General features: G+C 39.7%; 1 protein-coding gene across 6 annotated transcripts in view; it reads left to right on the top strand.

Moving 5' to 3' along the window:
- tenm2a (teneurin transmembrane protein 2a) overlaps positions 1 to 18,394 on the top strand; it is a 207,608-nt gene that overhangs the window by 63,363 nt on the left and 125,851 nt on the right. For 2 of the 6 annotated variants that reach the window (XM_067598777.1, XM_067598776.1), the window contains 3 exons: positions 6,720 to 6,764; positions 8,116 to 8,409; positions 16,344 to 16,394. In XM_067598777.1, the coding sequence (XP_067454878.1) occupies positions 6,720 to 6,764; positions 8,116 to 8,409; positions 16,344 to 16,394 (390 nt within the window). The remainder of the gene's footprint in view (positions 1 to 6,719; positions 6,765 to 8,115; positions 8,410 to 16,343; positions 16,395 to 18,394) is intronic. The other 4 variants (XM_067598781.1, XM_067598780.1, XM_067598778.1 and 1 more) reach the window with 3 other exon arrangements.

Genomic DNA, 18,394 nt, shown 5'->3' with positions numbered 1-18,394 from the left:
TCAACAAAGTTGGAGAAAAAAGATGTAACAGAGCCGTCTATACAGTATATAAACATAAATATTTCATTATCTATGTATTATTTCAGTTCGTTTCCTGTGGCAAAACGGTAACTGATTTTTTTGCATTTCAAACAAACCTGAGCTTGATTCCTGACATGCCCATTAAGATAACATGAATGTTTCAGTGTTTCAAGTAATGAAAGCATGTGTGCTAGCGCTTTGTTTACTTATTAGGTGTAAAATGCACATGTTCAGATGTCAAGATAAAACTTTTAATCTTGACGGTATCGACTGCTACAAATCACTTTGTTTTTAATCCTGGCAAATAAGAGTAAGAAAATAATCTCCTTTTTGAGGGATGAGGCATTTTATCTGATGGTCATGAGGGTGATGACTGAGATAAGATATTTAGCCAAACAACAGACAGACTTATACAGTAATACCCTAAAACCCTGTAATACTCTCAATAAAGTGCTACAGGTTAACTACAGAGCAGGTCTGGGTGTCAGAGAGAATACAAAAAATCTTATTAGTGTTGTTGTTGTTTTCTGAGTAGCTAAAATGCTCAATCAAATTTGACCATAAATTACAGGTATGTTTCCCAACTCTATATTGATATTGGATGTAAAACCCAGGAGTGTTTTTAAACATCAAATATGTGTCTGCATTACACATTCGGAAAATATGTTAATTAGAGCGATAAAACCAAAACAATAAAGTTGTGGGCTGTAAAACCAAATGAGCTGAAAGATGCTAAAACGTTCGATAGAGCTAAAGGAAACCGCACAGTTTGGTGATAATTCTCTTTATATTCATCACCACAACCAATCCTATTCACATTACACCCAGCGAGTTGATACATTGTTAATATCAAAATATTGATTAGTGCAGCTTTAAGTTTAGGGAAAGATTGTGGGTATGGTCAGAAAAGAAACATTAATTGGATGCCTGTGATGGGACACAAACTCTGGTTCCCCCACAAGAAGGTCAAATGTGCTACATGTAAATCCACCACTCAATCTCCACACCATTATTTTCTGCCTTGCTACATAAAGGGCACATTACTTCTCGTTTTAGCACTAAACGTTGGCATAAATCATGAGCAGCAGAATTGCCCTATATGAATATTTATTTATTTATTTATTTATTTATTGGGACCATGTACAGTGTTAAACATCAATGTCACCATTTGATGCATTGTACCAGAGTTAGCGTATAGCTAATTTTCATCTGCAGTCCCTTCAGCAGGTCACTATTAAAACATAGAACAATAACAAACAGTACAAAGCAAAAACACACAGGACACATAATACAAAATACAAAGCTACACACAACAGCACACCACATACACCCACAATGTCAACTAGAAATGACTAATGTATGCTTGTCCAATTAAAAGCAAGATTATTTACATTCATGAGAAGACCATGAGATCAAATGTAGAGTCAGTGGTTACAGAGCTGAGTAGTTTTTAGTAGACTTTTTAATTTGGTTTTAAACGCACTGATGGAACTATCAGTGCGTTTAAAACCAAATTAAAAAGTCTCTTTATGTCGTCAGGTAGGGCATTTCATTGAGACGTGGCTTTTACAGAGAATGAGAGGAGGGGCCAAACCATTTAAAATTTTATAAACCAGGCACAAATTTGAAAATAATCTTAATATATAGGCTAAATAATAGAGGACCCAACACTGACCCTTGTGGAACACCCATTGTGCACTTCATTTAACTGGACAGTGAATCATAAACTTTAACACATTTTATCCTGTTAGATAAATATGAAGACATCCGTGCCAGTGCTCTTGATGAGAAGTTAAATTTAGAGAGTTTCAATATTAAAACATCATGATTGTCAAATGCTTTACGCAGGTCTAAAAATACAGCACCAACTACTCCTCCTCTATCAAGCCTTGATTTAATTTGCTCTATTAAGTGCAAGGTAGCAGTTTCAGTGGAATGATTTGTTCTAAAGCCAAATTACATACAATGTAGACCAAATCTGCTTGTATTAAGAAATGTTGTCAGTTGTTCAATGACAACTTTCTCAGCAACCTTTGAGAGTACTGGCAGTATACTTATTGGCCTGTAGGTACTGCCTTCAAGGCGGTCTCCAGGTTTAAAAATAGGTATGACAATGGCACATTTCCAGTCATCAGGAAAGGAGCTGTGTTTAATTAAGTGAGCCATGTGGAGAGTTAAAATATGTTTGTGTGATATAACAGACATGGTGTCAAATTGAAAAGCATTTTAGCATTTACTTTTTAAGGGATAGGGATGTTGGGCTGGTATTGTCATGTATAATTGAAGTTGAGTTTGACTTATAAATGAGAAACAAGCATTTTGTGAATTAAAAAAAGTATCGTGCCAAAGACGATAATCTCATTATCAACATCTGTAGAGGTTTTGTTCATTAGTATGTATGTGCCTGTGCAACATTCATTTTTCATTTTAAACACTACTTCACTTCATCACCATGGAAACCCTGATTTGTGAAGATGTTTATTAGTACTCTCCACTGCTGCACTGTGGGTGTGGGTGTATGTGTATGTGTATGTGTGTGTGTGTGTGTGTGTGTGTGTGTGTGTGTGTGTGTGTGTGTGTGTGTGTGTGTGTGTGTGTGTGTGTGTGTGTGTTTGTGTGTGAGTAATAATAGTATGTGTGATAATAGTAGCTGAATAACAGTCACACAAACTCCTTCTCACTTTGTCACAGACAATAATAACCTTGACACCTGACCCTTATACAACATGTATTCATGGTAAATGGTAAACGGCTGCATTTATATAGCTCTTTACAATGTTTCTGCTACTCACTCACCACTTTGCACACACATTCACACATCAGTGGTGGCAAGCTACCACCATCGGGAGCAATTTGGGTTTCTTGCACAAGGACACTTTGACATGCGAACAGGAGGAGTCAGGGATCGAACCACCAGCCTTCTGACTGGAGGACGACCTGCTCTACCTTCTGAGCCACAGTCACCCCATAAAGTCAAGTCAGAGTCACTCTCCCTCGCTCTCTACTGTATCTCTCAGATTAAGTGCTTTCATTAAATCTACTATGGGGGCATATTACTGTAGTATGGTACTTCGCTGTCTGTCTGCTCTCTGTCTTCTTGTCTTTTCCTCTCTCCCTGCTGAAACTGTTTATCATGACTGGGGATTTTATCATTCTTCACCACCTCATCTTATGATACCCTTTCTTCGCCATCGGCTCGTCTCACTCTCTATTTTACTCCCAATTTTTTTTTCTCATCAACTTAAGAAGAAGTGCTTTCTCTCTCTCTCTCTCTCTCTCTCTCTCTCTCTCTCTCTCTCTCTCTCTCTCTCACGCGGTATAGCACAGCAGCAGTCTGTGTGAACTAAAGTGTGGATCATTTTTTATTGCTTTGACACAAAATGAATTCAACAGTCTTTCAAAATTCATAAATTCATGAATTTTCTCACTCAAACTCCAGCAATTGTCTCAGGACAGTATCTACAGCCCATTTTGCATATGTTTTCATACTCATTTTCTTTCTTTTTTTTTCTAATTTCATTACTATCTAAACAAAGAGGGGAACACTTTGGAGGGAGGGATTTACATAAGCATAGGCAGAGATAGACAAGCGTCTGATAGAGGAGGAAGAGTGACTGTGGGATAGAGAGCGTGTGTGTGTGTGTGTGTGTGTGTGGTGGGAGACGTGAGTGAGTGAGCGGAATATCATCTGTAGTCTCAGATGGTATTGATGATCTGTATCTTTTGTAGATACCCAATTGATAGATATGTTTACTTCAGTTATTATTATTTTGTATTTGAGGAAAAAAGGCAACATTAAAACATCTTGAAGCACATCGCAACATTTCTGATTCATCATTGTAACACAATGATGTGTATATTTTATATAGTAAAGTGCCATTGATGTTTTATAATGTAGTATAATGGAAAGATTCCTAAAAAGACAGATACATCTCACTGTGCTACCTGTTGTCAATATTTTTTAGGTCATTCCAATATGACCTACAGTGTGTTCCTGTTGTAAGACGGCTTTTCAAGCGCTACAGTAGAGATAATAAGCATTTTAGCAGTATTAGAGCATTTTGAATGTGAGATTCTGCTGTGCCATTTTGCATGTTTGTAAATACAGCTGTGCAAAGCTCAATATTGAGAAATATTTGTGACCAATTAAATATTTTTAATAGAGTACTGAGCAACTCAGTACTTTTTCAAATGCATTTTGTCTGAGCGAGTAGGAGAAGACACAGCGTGACAAGAGAGCAACTTCTGTTGGGATTTGATCAGAGCAGGAATGTGTGACTGTGGAAAGTTGGGTCCTAACTACTATATTGTCTCTACTTTGTCATTTTCACTGTCTCTCTGACATTTTTGTCTCTTTTTTTTCTTGTGTCTTCCCTTAAGCTCCCTATTATTAGGAAAGAATATATATGTATATTTTATTGCTCCATAATTTAGAGAAAAGAAAACACAAAAGAGAAGTTCATTTTCTTCAGGGATACTAAAGTGCAGTGCAAATGAATTTTGAATTGGACGCAAATGAAAATGGAAAATATTAAGAAATGACACATTTTAGGCTGCTATTAGCCACAAATTCTGGCATTTTCTTAGCTGTGACAAAGAAAATAAGGCTTTTACTGTTATTAACAGTAATTTCAGCTATTTCAGAGGATTGTTGGGGAACCTACTGTTCACAGTTGCACTCGCTTCCTGATTTTGATGTATCCTCCACCCAGGAGCAAATCAGTTCACTAGTTCAACACTTCAGGGCAAATCAGAACGTGTTCTGAACTGGCGCTCCCTCCAAAGCTCAAAATGGCATGTCCAAGGGTGGCCTGCACTGTAAACTATTAGATCTTGAAAAAGCAACATAATTGCAGGCATTGAAGCCCACAGGTTCTGCCTGCTTTACATCCTTTACAGAATTACATGGTGGGGTGAGGGAAAGTCAACCAGCATAATGCAGAGTCCTGCTGCCTATACTTTGCCTGTCAAACTGCTAACAAGCACAAATGATTTTTTAATGATAGGCCCCTCTATCCCACAAAGCTGTCTACTCACAAACACTCAGACACACACACACACACACATACCGCACATTCACTTCCACACACATCCATAATGAGTTTTATCAAGGGAAGTACATTTGGTTTAATGGATCACTGCAAATGCCATTCCCACTCAAACTATTGTATTCAAGCTCCAACAAGATGCTTCTTTTTCCCCTGTGTCACTCATTTTTCTGAGACACAACGTGCGGTGCATGAATATTCTGATTGATAATGTATCTCAGGTGCAGGAAACTTAAGTCTTCCCTGAGCAAAGAAACGTGAAAAATGAGGCTGCAGCTTCACTCATACAGTGTTTCAGCCAAATGATGGATCTTCTAAAATCAATGTAAATATGTAAGATTAAAGGTGTGGCAAGTAGTTTAGGTCTATTCTATTCTATTCTAGTTTGTTGTGTTAAAAAAATAAAAGGGACTACATTGTCATGTATTTGTTTGGCAAATGCACTGTCTTCCAGGATGACATGAGTTCCAGCAAAACTCCAGCTTGGACCTTTTTTTTGTGGTAATTCAAATGCAAGAGGGGGCAGCGTTTGTTTCATGCAGGGCTAATGTTGGTCTGAATGCAGCCTAAACTCACATATTAGTTCTTCTTCTGTTCTGCTGTTTTTTCTATCATTTAAAGTAGCCCCATTATCATTTGAATTTCATTCAGCATACACTCATTGAGTCCCACCTTTTATATCTCACATCCTGTTTCCATGTACCCTAAAAAAACAGGTTTGCATTCTATTGTGAAGACTGTGTAACCTAGTTACCCAGTAACCCTCTATTCCCTCTTTCTCTCTTTCTCACATTCTTCCACGCTTTTCTCACTATTTTTTTCTTTCTTTTTGTTCCTCTCCCTTCCTTCCTTCCTTCCTTCCCCCTCGCTCTTTTCCCCACTATTAGCGAAGAAAATACAGGAAAGCATTCTACATCATGCTGCGTTCGCCCTATAGTTCGGTCTAATTCAGCCATCTGCACGCACTCAAACAACACACTCATGTTGAATGCACAGATCATCTGACAGACAAGCGTACGTACACAATGAACAGACACAGCAGCCGTGGCAGCTGCACAGAGCTCCGAACACACATTAAGCACGAGAATGACAGTGGCAGTGTCATACAGAAAAAAATGCGCTGATCTGATTAGAATGCAGCACAGCATTTGCCCCCACATCTGTCATAATATCATGTAACAAACATGCGATTGGTTTTCTATTTGTAGAATAACTGAGATAGATTTTCACGTCTGCTCCAACCTCTCGCACCAATCCATCTTTCTTTGAGTACATGTAGATTGCTACGGCATCGGGCTGTGTCTACCGCTGATAGTGATAAGGAGTGATTGGATTTTGCATGTGTAATCACTGGTTATGGGATGTTAATTGTACATAGTGGTGGCGGTGACACACATACAGACACACACATATGCACACGGACACGCTTACACACACACACACTTTGATGTTGTGCAACTGTTTCCACGTAGCGTTTGTTTAGAGTAGAAGATGTGTTTGTGGCCCAATTATTGTCATTGTGGTTGAATGGGATGATTTGCATAAAGAGTCATCCTAACTGTGATTGTGGAGTAGACACTTTTCTAGTGAGAAGTTCAATTCAAGATGATTTGCTGACTGTTAAAGAACACATGTGCTCTACTCTCTCAGGCCTCCTGGAATTCTCTCCCGTCCTCCTACGATACTTCATCTCAGGTATGGGTTCAACAACTAGGAGTTAGATCCTGTGCATATACAGTAGTACTGTAGTGTAAATTACCAACAGATTGTGAAAGCCCCTAGTGTCACGTATAGTAAAGGAGGTTCCTTTTGTCATCTTTTATGAAAAGTGGGAGGAAAACAGAAGGAAGCAAAGAAGACGAAGAATGGTAATATTCCCTGAAGTATTGCAATGCTTGGATAACTTTGTAGCCGGTTGGATGCTTGGCAAGCTGTAGCCTGGTATCTGAATCCACCTGTGGAGTTTTTCGCTTGCCTCTGCTCTCTAGTCCAGTCCATCTGTTTGTCTGAGTAGAAGTATAGAGCCTTTCACCACACACCGGCTAAGTTTCCTTTTTAGACCCTCCCTTTCCTCATTACTTTCAGCGCAACTCTTGAGTTTCGGCAAGGCTGTGAAGAGGAGCCGTGAAGATCCAGCAGACGATTTTCATCTGTTTAATTCCTCTCTCTGATTGTGTCCGTACGCCTGATGAGTCACAGTTAACCCAGTCACACAGCTGTGTGATTCCCAGTGCATTGATACAGTATACCACCACAAAGCCAACCTCTCCTCGCTCGCCTCTTCCTCTCCCCTCCCTCACAAACTGCTAATGAAGTGAATCACAACTGTTTTTCCCCCGATCCCTTTACCCCAACAGCTGATGTTGAGCGATTGCATCCACAATACTCTTTTAATTAGTATAGAGAATAAATTGGTTGAGCATGCCTTTTTCCTTAATTGCTTTTTCCTCAGCTTGGATTTAATTGGGCTGCAGCACTGTTTATTGATCTCCTTTGATGTGCTTTAATTTGGATAATTTTATATATTTATTTTGGACGTGACGAGTCAGTTTGTCTTGAGGGGGAGAGTGTTAGGCAGCGTGGCCGGTACTGCAGCAGACTGCAGCATATTCAGGGAGCCTGGGGTCCAGCGTGTGATGGCAACTAGGTGGGGAGATGATAGTCTGAGAGGCCTCAAGTGAACAGCTCTTTGATCTCACATCAACACCTCATGAATGCCAATGCGGAGCAGTAAAGTGAGGGAGGCAGACGTTCTAAGCCAGCCCTAACAGGCCTGCAGGCCAGTACATATTCCTTCCAGCAGCTAGTTTGTAGTTTGTGCCTGATTCATGCTGCGTCATCTCTCCCCCACCTGCCTGCAACAACAAAGCCCAATTTTCAGCCTCCGCCTCCATAGTTTCATAATTAGCGTGCTTCTCTGCTTGTGATTGTGGGTTTGTTTGCTAGATGTGTGAGTGCGTGTGCGAGTATTTATTTACTGCTTTTACTTACATTACTCTCCACAGCCCTACACACCACCTGTGTAACTCTTTTATTTCCCTCGCAGGGGGCAACTTCACCCTGGCAGAACTGGGAGTATGCGAGCCAAATCCCACTCCGCACCCCGCCGCCGTTCCCTACTGTCCTGACCTGGGCCTCCTCCAGAGGGGCTACTCCCTCAGCGCCGGCTCCGATGCCGACTCAGACCCAGAGGGGCCGCTGTCCCCAGAGCGAGCCATCCAGCTGTGGGCTGGAAGAGGAAGAGTAAAATCCCGCCGCAGCTCAGGAGTGTCCAGTCGCGAGAACTCGGCCCTCACTCTCACCGACTCAGAGAATGACAACAAGTCTGACGACGAGTCAGGTAGGACAGACAGTTCTGGGAAGTGTGGTCAAGATGGTATGAAAGTACAGGCTCATTGATTTAAGAGGAAGTAAGAGAGTGAGAAAAAAATTGGGGAGGATATGTCGGACTGATTTGGTATGATAGTTAATGTTTTGAAGGAATCGTGAGTGAGAATCTTACACAACTTTGTCGATATTGTTAAAATCTTTAGACTACCTCTCAAACAGACAGCCATCATATGAACTGAGGGTGAGTTGGATGTATTGATTCAGTCTATTTCTGATCTGAAGGACAATGGTAGAACCCCCCCTCCACCCCAAGAGAGGCATCCTTATCCTTATTTTCATCAATAGCACTTAGCTAAAACCCTCTAACTTATACACCACTTATCTGCTGAGATCTCACCATTGGTCTGTCAGTCTTTTAAAAAAAAATACTGTAGGATTGTTTTGGAGACAGTAAGACTGGAGCTTGCTTTTACTTGTGTGATCCAACACCTAGATGCAAACGGAAGCTAATCTTTACTTTCCAAGTGGATCCTTTCTTCGAATCTCCCCACGAGTGCCGGGGTGTGAATCTCCTTCCTCCAGCAACTTTGTTTACTGCCAACTTCCTATTTCCTTGTTAATCCTGACGCAGTCATAAACCTGCACACGAGCTTTGCCGAAGTGTCAATGGAGGTTAATGAAAAGTGGATGGAAGGAAAAGCAACAGTCTAATTAATTGAATTCTCGGCAGCTGTACGTATCAGCTGTGGATCAACCTCCGATGGACTGTGGGCCCCCGAATCAGAGACAACTTCTGCCGACTGATCAAACTACTCAACACCTATTAAACACATCAAGAAACACCTTCCCTGAGACGCGTCTCTCATCACACCACCCGATAATTGCTTTGTGGTTAATTACCAAGCTAATCTTGCAGCCACAGATATCAGCTGCAGACGCCGCTCTCACTCTCTCTGTCTCAGGGCCAGGAGAACGCCATTGAGCGCTCTGTTGCTGGCATTTCCAGACCTTGTAAAATAAGCTTCTTAATCCAGCGCTATATTGTGATAATCATTTGCCTGCAGTATGATGTCACTGAGTGTTGATTGTTGGGAAGATCAAAAGTTGTTTTTTTTTTTTTTTTTCTGTTTACCAAAAGAAACAAAATGTGTTATTCATGGATATTTCTGTGCTCCTACAGGGGCCAAACATGCCCTTGTCTGTTGGAAAAATTCATACTGATGATTATGCAGAACATGTGTCAAATCAAAGTCAATTAAATAAAGTTCTAGACTTCAAAAGTTCAGCTTCTATAGAAGTGTTCAAGGGGACCACCGGCTCACACCTTTAGGCTCGTCTCATGGTTTCACAGACCAGAGATTTAGATCAGGCTTCTGCATTGCTGTCTCTGCCAGCATGAAGAGATCAGAGGCAGCGAGGCAACCTGATAAAAGGACCAGGTGTGTGCGTGTGTCTGATCAAGTCAATTCGTTAGCTACTTAGTCACTCTGAATGAGGAAATCTCACCCTTCGCTCCTGCATTTTCCTCCAAAACAGAACATCTGATTCCAAAGGCACGTCACACCTCAAAGCACCCGGAGGGAAGATTTCGCTCCCACCAGACTTAACCAGCTTGTGTGCCCCAAGCAGTGTGGGTGCTGAATGTGCAGTGCGTGTTACTGAGTCTGTCATTGTCTTCCTATATGCTTTTTTGTCTGTCTTCATGTGTGAGAGTGTGTATGAGCCCAAGCCCTGCATATGTGTGTAGAAGTGTGAAACAGGAGCAACGGGAGTGTCAAAACAGCAGGAGGAGGATCTGAGGGTCTAATAATAGAGATTGACAGAGGCAGAGAGAGAAACAACATCATAAACACATGCTAACAAATCAAAAAGACGGTGACGTGCTAAAACACCAAACAGCAAGCCGCTACACTCTCATCTTGCTGTGTCTCTAACAAGCTTCAGAAGTCTCACCTCCACTTGCTTCTCCTCCTCCTCCTCTTCATCTCCCTCCTCTCTCACCTTTGTTCTTCATCTTTCAAGCTTCTTCCTCTGTCTTCTCTCCTCTCACACTGCACGTCTCACCATCCCTCGTTATGCTCCTGTCAGTAGAGCTCGCCTGCGTGACTGACAGGTGTCAGTTTAAGGGTCTAGGGTTCCCCTTCAGGGCAGGAGTGTATATGTGGGTGAATGTGCGTGTGTGGCCTACTGCCGATTTCACTACCAAAATAGAAAACCCAGAGAAATGGTGACAGAAGCACTATTTGTGTTTGTGTGAGTGTGCCTGTGAGTTTTTGTGTCAGCAGGGCAACCGGCTGTAGAATAATTCATAGACATCTTTTACCCCATATATTTTATCCATATTATTCAATTTTTTTGTCAAATAAAAAATGTTTATGATAAACAAATGAACTTCAAAATAACATCTATGTCTGTATTTCCTAAAAACAAAGTCAGGAAAAAGGAGGTGATTCTTTTGCAGTTTTTGACCCTGGGAAATCAGATGATTGATCAGGGCAGGAGAAATGCACCGGACATTTTTGGATTTTCTTCCCATATTTCAGCTTGCCTGACTACATGTACTATTTTTAAATGTTTGACTCTGAGGGAGTTGAAATTTCTGGAAAAAAAAAAAAACAAACAAAACAAAACCTGAGTCGATAACAAATTAAAGAGTGTGATCTTCTGGATTGATAGCAGTCGTCAGTCAAGGTGCTCGGTGCCTTTGCTAGTCTCAACACAATTAGCACCACATATACACCTAATGCAAACAAGTAGAACTAACATAACTGCTATAGTGAACTTCGAGTAGAGCTATATGTTTGTGAAAGTAGGGAGATTGCATAGATTTATTTGGGGGGATGATTTTGTAAGTGTGAGTTTGTGTCTTCAAGTGTGTATGCGTGCATTAGACAGAGGGAGAGCTGGATAACTAGATAGAGAGAGAGGGTTTGAGAGATAGACCGGCATTAGAACCACCACAGTGCCAAAACACAGTCGTAAATATGCCAGCCCTTGTCCCGCACTTTGAGGAATACTTTCCTAGATTAGGCTCTTTTTTATAATATTTACACATGTACATGTGTACAGTTATAACATTGCATTCAGACACATGCATATTGCACACACATATGCACCGAGAGTGGCCAATATATAGTTTAAATCGATATTACAATAATGATAATCCAGTATCAGTATTGCAGCGTGGCAAATTATGCAAACATACATATAAAATAATCAATAAAACTTCTCACACATGTGAACTAATTAAGTTTTTGATAAAGTTGCTCAGAATCATTCATTTGGACTGGACTGGATGGTGTTATTTGTATAACAATAAAACAATCATCAATCATAAAATCAAAAATATTGGAATATTGTCCACCCCTAACAGACAAACATATACACAGAGATCAGCTTTTAAAACCTATAAAAACAGCCTTTGCTCATAATGTTTTTCAACTACAGCACAGAGACACTTAACTGCATGTCTTTCATTTAGAAATGTGGCTCACCAGTGCGGTAGTTTGCAGTAGATCTCTGAAACCTCAGATTCTGAAGCTCTGTGATTATTTTTTAATTTGTTTTTTTTATTTACTCCTGAATTCCAATTACCGACAAGTACGTAAAGCCTGTTAAATTAGTTTCCTAAATGCAATTCAGGGATTTCAAAGTTTCCCTACATCCAGCTTTATTGTCGAGTATTGAATAAAGACACTCCGCTTTTATTGCCCCTTCCAGACACTATTAAAATAAAGAGATTAGAACGTTGACTTGGCAGAGCCAATACAAGTTCAGTTTGCATAAGCAACACAGTGAGACAAACAAATATGGGCATAGAGAGCAGCATTGGGAGATTTCATTTTGGCAAAGTGGAGGAAGAGATTTACTGTCACACTGTGCACTGCCTCGTAAAACGTCCGTCTGGAAACACAAGCAGGAGAATAGGAGCGCTTGTAAATTCCCACGGCAGTGCCTGATGGCCGCATCCAAACTGCATTGATTAGGAGGGAGAATGATTAAAACATGCATTAGATGAAATAAGATCAGGCTTTGACATTGATTTAAACCTGAAGCCCAGGGCAGACTTTATGGCCACAATCCATAGTCCAGTGCTCTACACATGCTTGTGTGTGTGTGTGTGTGTGTGTATGTGTGCGGGTCCATATGCCTTTGCGTTTTCCTCTCATTAAATAGGAGCCTGTTAAAGAAACAGGCAGAATCTAATTCAACTTCAACATTGTTTTCCATCAATAAATCTTGGCTTTATTCATACAGCTGACTTTATAAACACAGACACGCAGCGGCCGCTCACTCCACAGCCAAGACCCGGCCCAATCACACATGCATGCTGATTAGCTGCCTTCAGACAATCTCTCTCTCTTCCTTCCTTCTCTGGCTCAATCTCTCCATCTGGTCGGCTGGATAATAAATCATAGGGTAGCATTGTGACATATGTGACAGGATATATTAATCTCGTAATTAGAGAATGAAAAGGTGGCGCTAAATTTAGTCTGGCCTTTCTGCCTAACCCTGCCCCCCGCCTAGGCATGCTCAATTGCCTGGTTGCTATGGAGGCATAGGAGTGCCATAAAAAAATAAATAAGAAAATAAATTTGTAAATATAAAGAGGAATACATAAAATAATAAATAAGTAAATAAAAAATGTGGAAATATAAAGAGAAATAAATAAAAATAAATAACTGCAGAAATATTAAGAGAAATAACAAAATATGAAAGAAAAATTTGGAATAATTTAATCATTTCATATATTTTCATATTTATTTTTTCATTTATTTCAGTATATATTTATATATTTCTTTTTAAATATGTATGTATTTATTTATTGCATATAAATTAACCTATTTGTTCTCTATATTTAAAAAAAATGTAATTAGTTATCATTATATAATGTAATTTATTTATTTTATCCCTTTATTTTTCCTTATTCTTTTCCCTATTGCTTTTGCTATTCCTTGAAGAGCCAAACTGTCAATCCACCTGCTTTGGACAGGCCTTCCTGCCCAGTGTAGTCAAGTAGTCAATTCCTGCACACATGAATTCTGCTTTGGCGGAAACTTTTGAGCGCTGACAACAGGAAGTAGATGTGATGCGGACTTGCGTATGCACAGAGTGAATGTGGTAGCGGTTTGAATCAGGGAAGGAAACATCAAGGCTGAGGCAGAACAAGAGTTTAACAAAGGAATCCAACAAGTTCTTTTAACAGTTGTTCAGTATGTTGTGTCAGTGCGTCCATCACCTTCCATATGTCCAACAGAAATAACTGGAGGGGAGCAGAGGCTAGCACAGGCTAGCACAGCCTACAGGTGAATGAGGCTGCCCACCTTCTGTTTCCCAGACAGAGGCAGGGCACCAGCTGAGTAAGTGCTTTTTGCATTACGCAGTCTCTGTGACTGGCTGGATGAAGCAGCCTGAGCCGCTATCATCCCAGCAGCATGAAGGGCCGTAGAGGTGGAAGAGATGAGGGTTGATTGTGCTCTTTGGAAAATGTCATTTGTTTTTATTAAAACACTTTCAACGTGCGGCAAAAAACACAGCAAACAACTACATGAACAGTGGTGGCAGGGGGCAGTGCACATCTGGGGGGGGGTGTTGAACATAGCCCTCACCAAGAAATATTTATTTTTAAAAATATATAAATAAAAATAAATATGTACAGAAATAAATGAACAAATAAATGTGAAAATATATGAATATGTTTATAATTATTTTTTAATGTTTTGTTTTTTATCTTTATATTTCCATATTTATATTCTTATTCTCTTACATATTTATTATTTTTTATGGCACTCCTATTTCCCTTCCACTATTAATTTGTTTGCAGAATGTTAAACTTTCAAACTGAATTTTAAAACAGCTGCAGTCAAAAGTTTTTTTTTTTTGTTTTTATTTTTAGCTGGAACTATAATTATGCTTTATAAGAAAAAAAGAGTTAGGCAAAGTGATTCCTGATTAACTAATCAAATCTACTAGCACAGGAGGCAGAGTGCACTGTCCTCTTTATTCTTTTTCAGTGTACCACATGAATCCCACCATAAATCAAATCAAATCAACCACATTCAAGTCAGCTGATGTGTTGTTACTTTAGAGAGTATTTAGAAGAGGAGCTGTGAAAGGATTGTCTTGTAATCAAGGTAGATTAAGATAATGTTTAATTATGATCATTTTGATTTTGAATAAAAAGTGCTCTATACTTTGGAATACAGATTATAATTATATGTCACACAGTGATTGTAAGACCCTTTTCTTTCACTTGAGTTCTCCCTGAGCCTCAGTTGAATTTCCACCACAGCCACTCTCAACACCAGTAACTTGGTCCATGCAGCTCCTGTCTATCAAATTCAGGCAACACTTATAGAGTTGGACTGATGGGGTCCCCCAAGACCATTTCTGTCCCCTCAGGGTCTCTGGGAGTGTGTGTGTGTGTGTATGTGTGTGAGAGAAACTGAAAGTGAGAGTCTGTGTAGGTGCATGTGTGTTACAGTAGGAAGGTTGGGGGCATTAGAGTCTGATTGAGTTTTCAGAGAGCAACGTGGGGTGCGAACAATGGTCTAACAGAATTAGTAGCTTGTGATGAATGGTGTGTGAGAGCAGCACTGACAGCCGGCTTTCACAAACACACACACATGGTCGTGTGTGTGTGTGTGTGTGTGCGTGCGTGTACGCCTCCATACTTCACCCACTGGTTCAAGGACTTTTTGTCCATGCAGCGAGAGCTATGCGTGCTGCAATGAGAAAAGTAGTGATGGACACACACACACACACACACACATGTTGGGTATATCTATGCGTGTCTTTCCTTGGGATAAGCCCAGAATATGAAAAATGCTTTGCAGTCAGGATCAATAGAGATTGTTCTATTCAACATACTGACCACAGCGCTCATACATGCTCATACTTGCACAGACACACTGTGATGAATAAGAAAAGAAACATTCACAACCCTGTTTGTGTATTCCTGACTCAATAAAGACATTGTTGGACTGGAGTTGTTATTGAAGTGAAGGCTGATAATACACACACATGCACACACACACACACACAGGCAGGCAGGTGCACACGCACACACACAGATGCATAAGACCAGTGTTTAATAAAAGCCCTGGGATATTGATCATAGTAGATGGATGCTAACTCACATTAAAGGGAGGGAGCCTGGAGTGATGGAGAGAAAAGAAGAACAGGAGGAAGACATAAACAATGAATAAAAGGAAAAGAAGAGATGGGGGAGGGATTTCAAAAGAATTTTCACATTAAGCTGACAATAGGGGCATTAGAAAAATGTGTTATTGTGTGTATTTGGTGGTGTGAGCAACTCCGGTACCATGGTTGTATCTGCAGTAAAGAACCACCCATACTAACAGTGTTATTATCAGGTAAAATAGAGTCACAGGAGTGTTGAATTATCATTGGCGTCAGACTTGTAACTTGCTGACAACTATGCTGCCGCCCTAATAGGGAATTTAGTGAGCCGTAATGGCCTCTCATGCCATCTTCAGACCTGCCAGAGAAAGAGAGAGAGAGTAAGAGAGAAAGAGGGCGAAGGAGCGCTGAGAGCAAATTGAGAATTCTCCAGCCAATTATGAGTGATCATATTTTCCTCTGCATGTTGCTGAAACTACTTTGTATTTTAATGGTCAGCGCTTTTGCTTCCTAATGAAGGCTGGAGGTATCATATAGAGTGGAGGCAGGTGGGAAAAGGTGGATGAGGAGAGGGCAGAAGGCCGCATTCACTTTGTTTTTGTTTGTTTTCTTTCAACCATACCTTGCGTCCACTTTGTAAAAGATGTCCCTTTGTTTCTGAGTGTTTCTATGCTTTTATTGTCCACTTTCAGTTTTGGTTTGTTTTAATTCTCCAACTCATCCTTCTTGATTTGTTATAATGTTTTTTTTTGTTTCTTTTCCCCTGCTTTTCCTTTCTTTCCTCAATTCCTTTTCCTCCAGCTTACCTAGATGATGAGGAGGATGAGGATCCATTTGGAGACTATGTGATCAGTAAGTCACATCTGACTGTGGCCTCTCTTAGAATAGTTGGCCCACTTTAGGCCTATCTGTTTGTATGTGATTGTGTTTGATGTGATTTTGTGCCCTCTTCTGTGTTTGTCTTCTGTGATTTACTGTTTTTGTCTATTAGTTGATATCTGTATGAAAGAGGCTTTTGCACACACTGTAATAACTCAGCTGAGAGAGTGCAACATTATCCCGGAGTCGGTTCAAAGGCTTGCTCTTTTTGAAAGTATGATTGCACATATTGTCGTAATATTCACATCTCCACAATGCAATCAGAACATTGCATTTGTGAAAAGTTGTCAGGGTGTTGGTGTTATGTGGGGAGAAAAAAAAGAAAGTCAAATAATTGGTTTCTGTACATTACTCTTGTGTTTCATCTGATACAAGACGAGGCCATTGCTCTTTTTCACATGCCTCATCTACATTTACGAGCTCCTTTCATTATGATCTCCTGTTCATTAGCACACGTCCAACTGGTTAATCTCTTTGCACTTGATCAGAGAAAATTTCCCAGAGGGTGCATTTTTTTGACTCCCTCCCCCGCTATTGGAAAGTCAGTCGTATTTACTCGTGTCTCTGAGATTGTTTGTCTCTATGAGTGTGAATTAGTGTTAATGTTTGTGTTATTGGGCTGTGGAGTTTTCATCTGTTTTCATTAGTAAGATCAGAGTGGTAGGAGTGAGTGAGACTATGTGGCGGATAAGACAAAATGAAAATAAGCCAGTGCGTGTGTTAGAAGGCAGTTTTCTCTTTTTTTTTTGTTGTGTTGTAAGGTTTGCGTATTTTGTATACATCATGTACATCTTACACATAATACTTAAGGTCATAACCTTGCAGTAAATAGAAAAGTAGTAAGATATTCATGCACATGGCAACAAAGAGCTGAGGAGATAAAGGAGCACATGGAAGTTCTCTACTTGGGATAATGTAAAGGTTAATCTTCTTGAAGCACTTTTGAATTGATAGAAAGAGGTTGAATTCATGTATTACTGACACACACTTACAGTTGGTGAACTCATACAACTGTAGATAAAGCTGCTGTGGTTAAAAGTTATAAAGAAAAGTATGCAGCTCAAACACTACTTAATTAGTTCTGACCTACACATGTACTGCATATGAATAATGAGAGAATGGTGACACTTAACACTTATGAGTGAAATTGCTGTTAATATAAATTCACAGGCTTTGCTCTCCTGGTTAAATTTTATGAGGCAAAGTTATGACAGCTGATATTTACTGATGTTAATTTCCCTCTATGCCTTGTTTTATTACTTTCTTGTCTGTGGAAACACATCAGAAATATACTATTTGCTGTGTACAGTCTCCTTGGTTTTTGGTGAGTAAATATTCACGACTTCCTTGGAAATGAAAGTCTTGAAATACATTTAATGTACCATACAGCATATGTACAATAAATGCAGATGCGTAATATTCTGACCTTTCCTATATCCTGATGATAAAAAAATAATTGTGCTGAAGATGTGACACACATAAAGTCCTGTTTGGAAACTGTCTAATGATGTGAACTGACAGTTCCTCACTGATACTAAGACTACTATCAATAGCCAAAGTCTGACAGCTGTACAAATCAAAAAACCCTCATTCTCCTTCCACCACTTTTGCAATTATTAAAGCAGTATTTCATTTGGGTATATTTTAAATTTTCAGCAACGCTCAACATTCCATCAAGAGGTCCCTTGGCTGACACGACAGGCTTTCTAAATTTATTTCTAATCTTTATTCCAAAAGTGAAATAAGGAATACTTAGTTCTTGTGAGGAGTTAGCTCCAGCATGTACAATTAAATAAGTCATGTTTCTGTTTAATAAATTCAAATATACAGTACTGTGCAAATGTTTTAGGAACTAACAGCAAAGTGAGGATGCTTTCAAAAATTATGCTTATCATTTTTATTTATCAATTAACTTCTTCAAACAAAGTCCAGTAAGCAGAAGACATATAAATGAAATCAATATTTGGTGGGAC

This window comes from Thunnus thynnus, chromosome 9 (genome assembly GCF_963924715.1).
Source record: "Thunnus thynnus chromosome 9, fThuThy2.1, whole genome shotgun sequence".
NCBI classification, from domain to species: domain Eukaryota; kingdom Metazoa; phylum Chordata; class Actinopteri; order Scombriformes; family Scombridae; genus Thunnus; species Thunnus thynnus.
The sequence above is the reverse complement of the archived record's forward strand: the minus strand, read 5'-3'. Positions and strand labels throughout refer to the sequence as shown.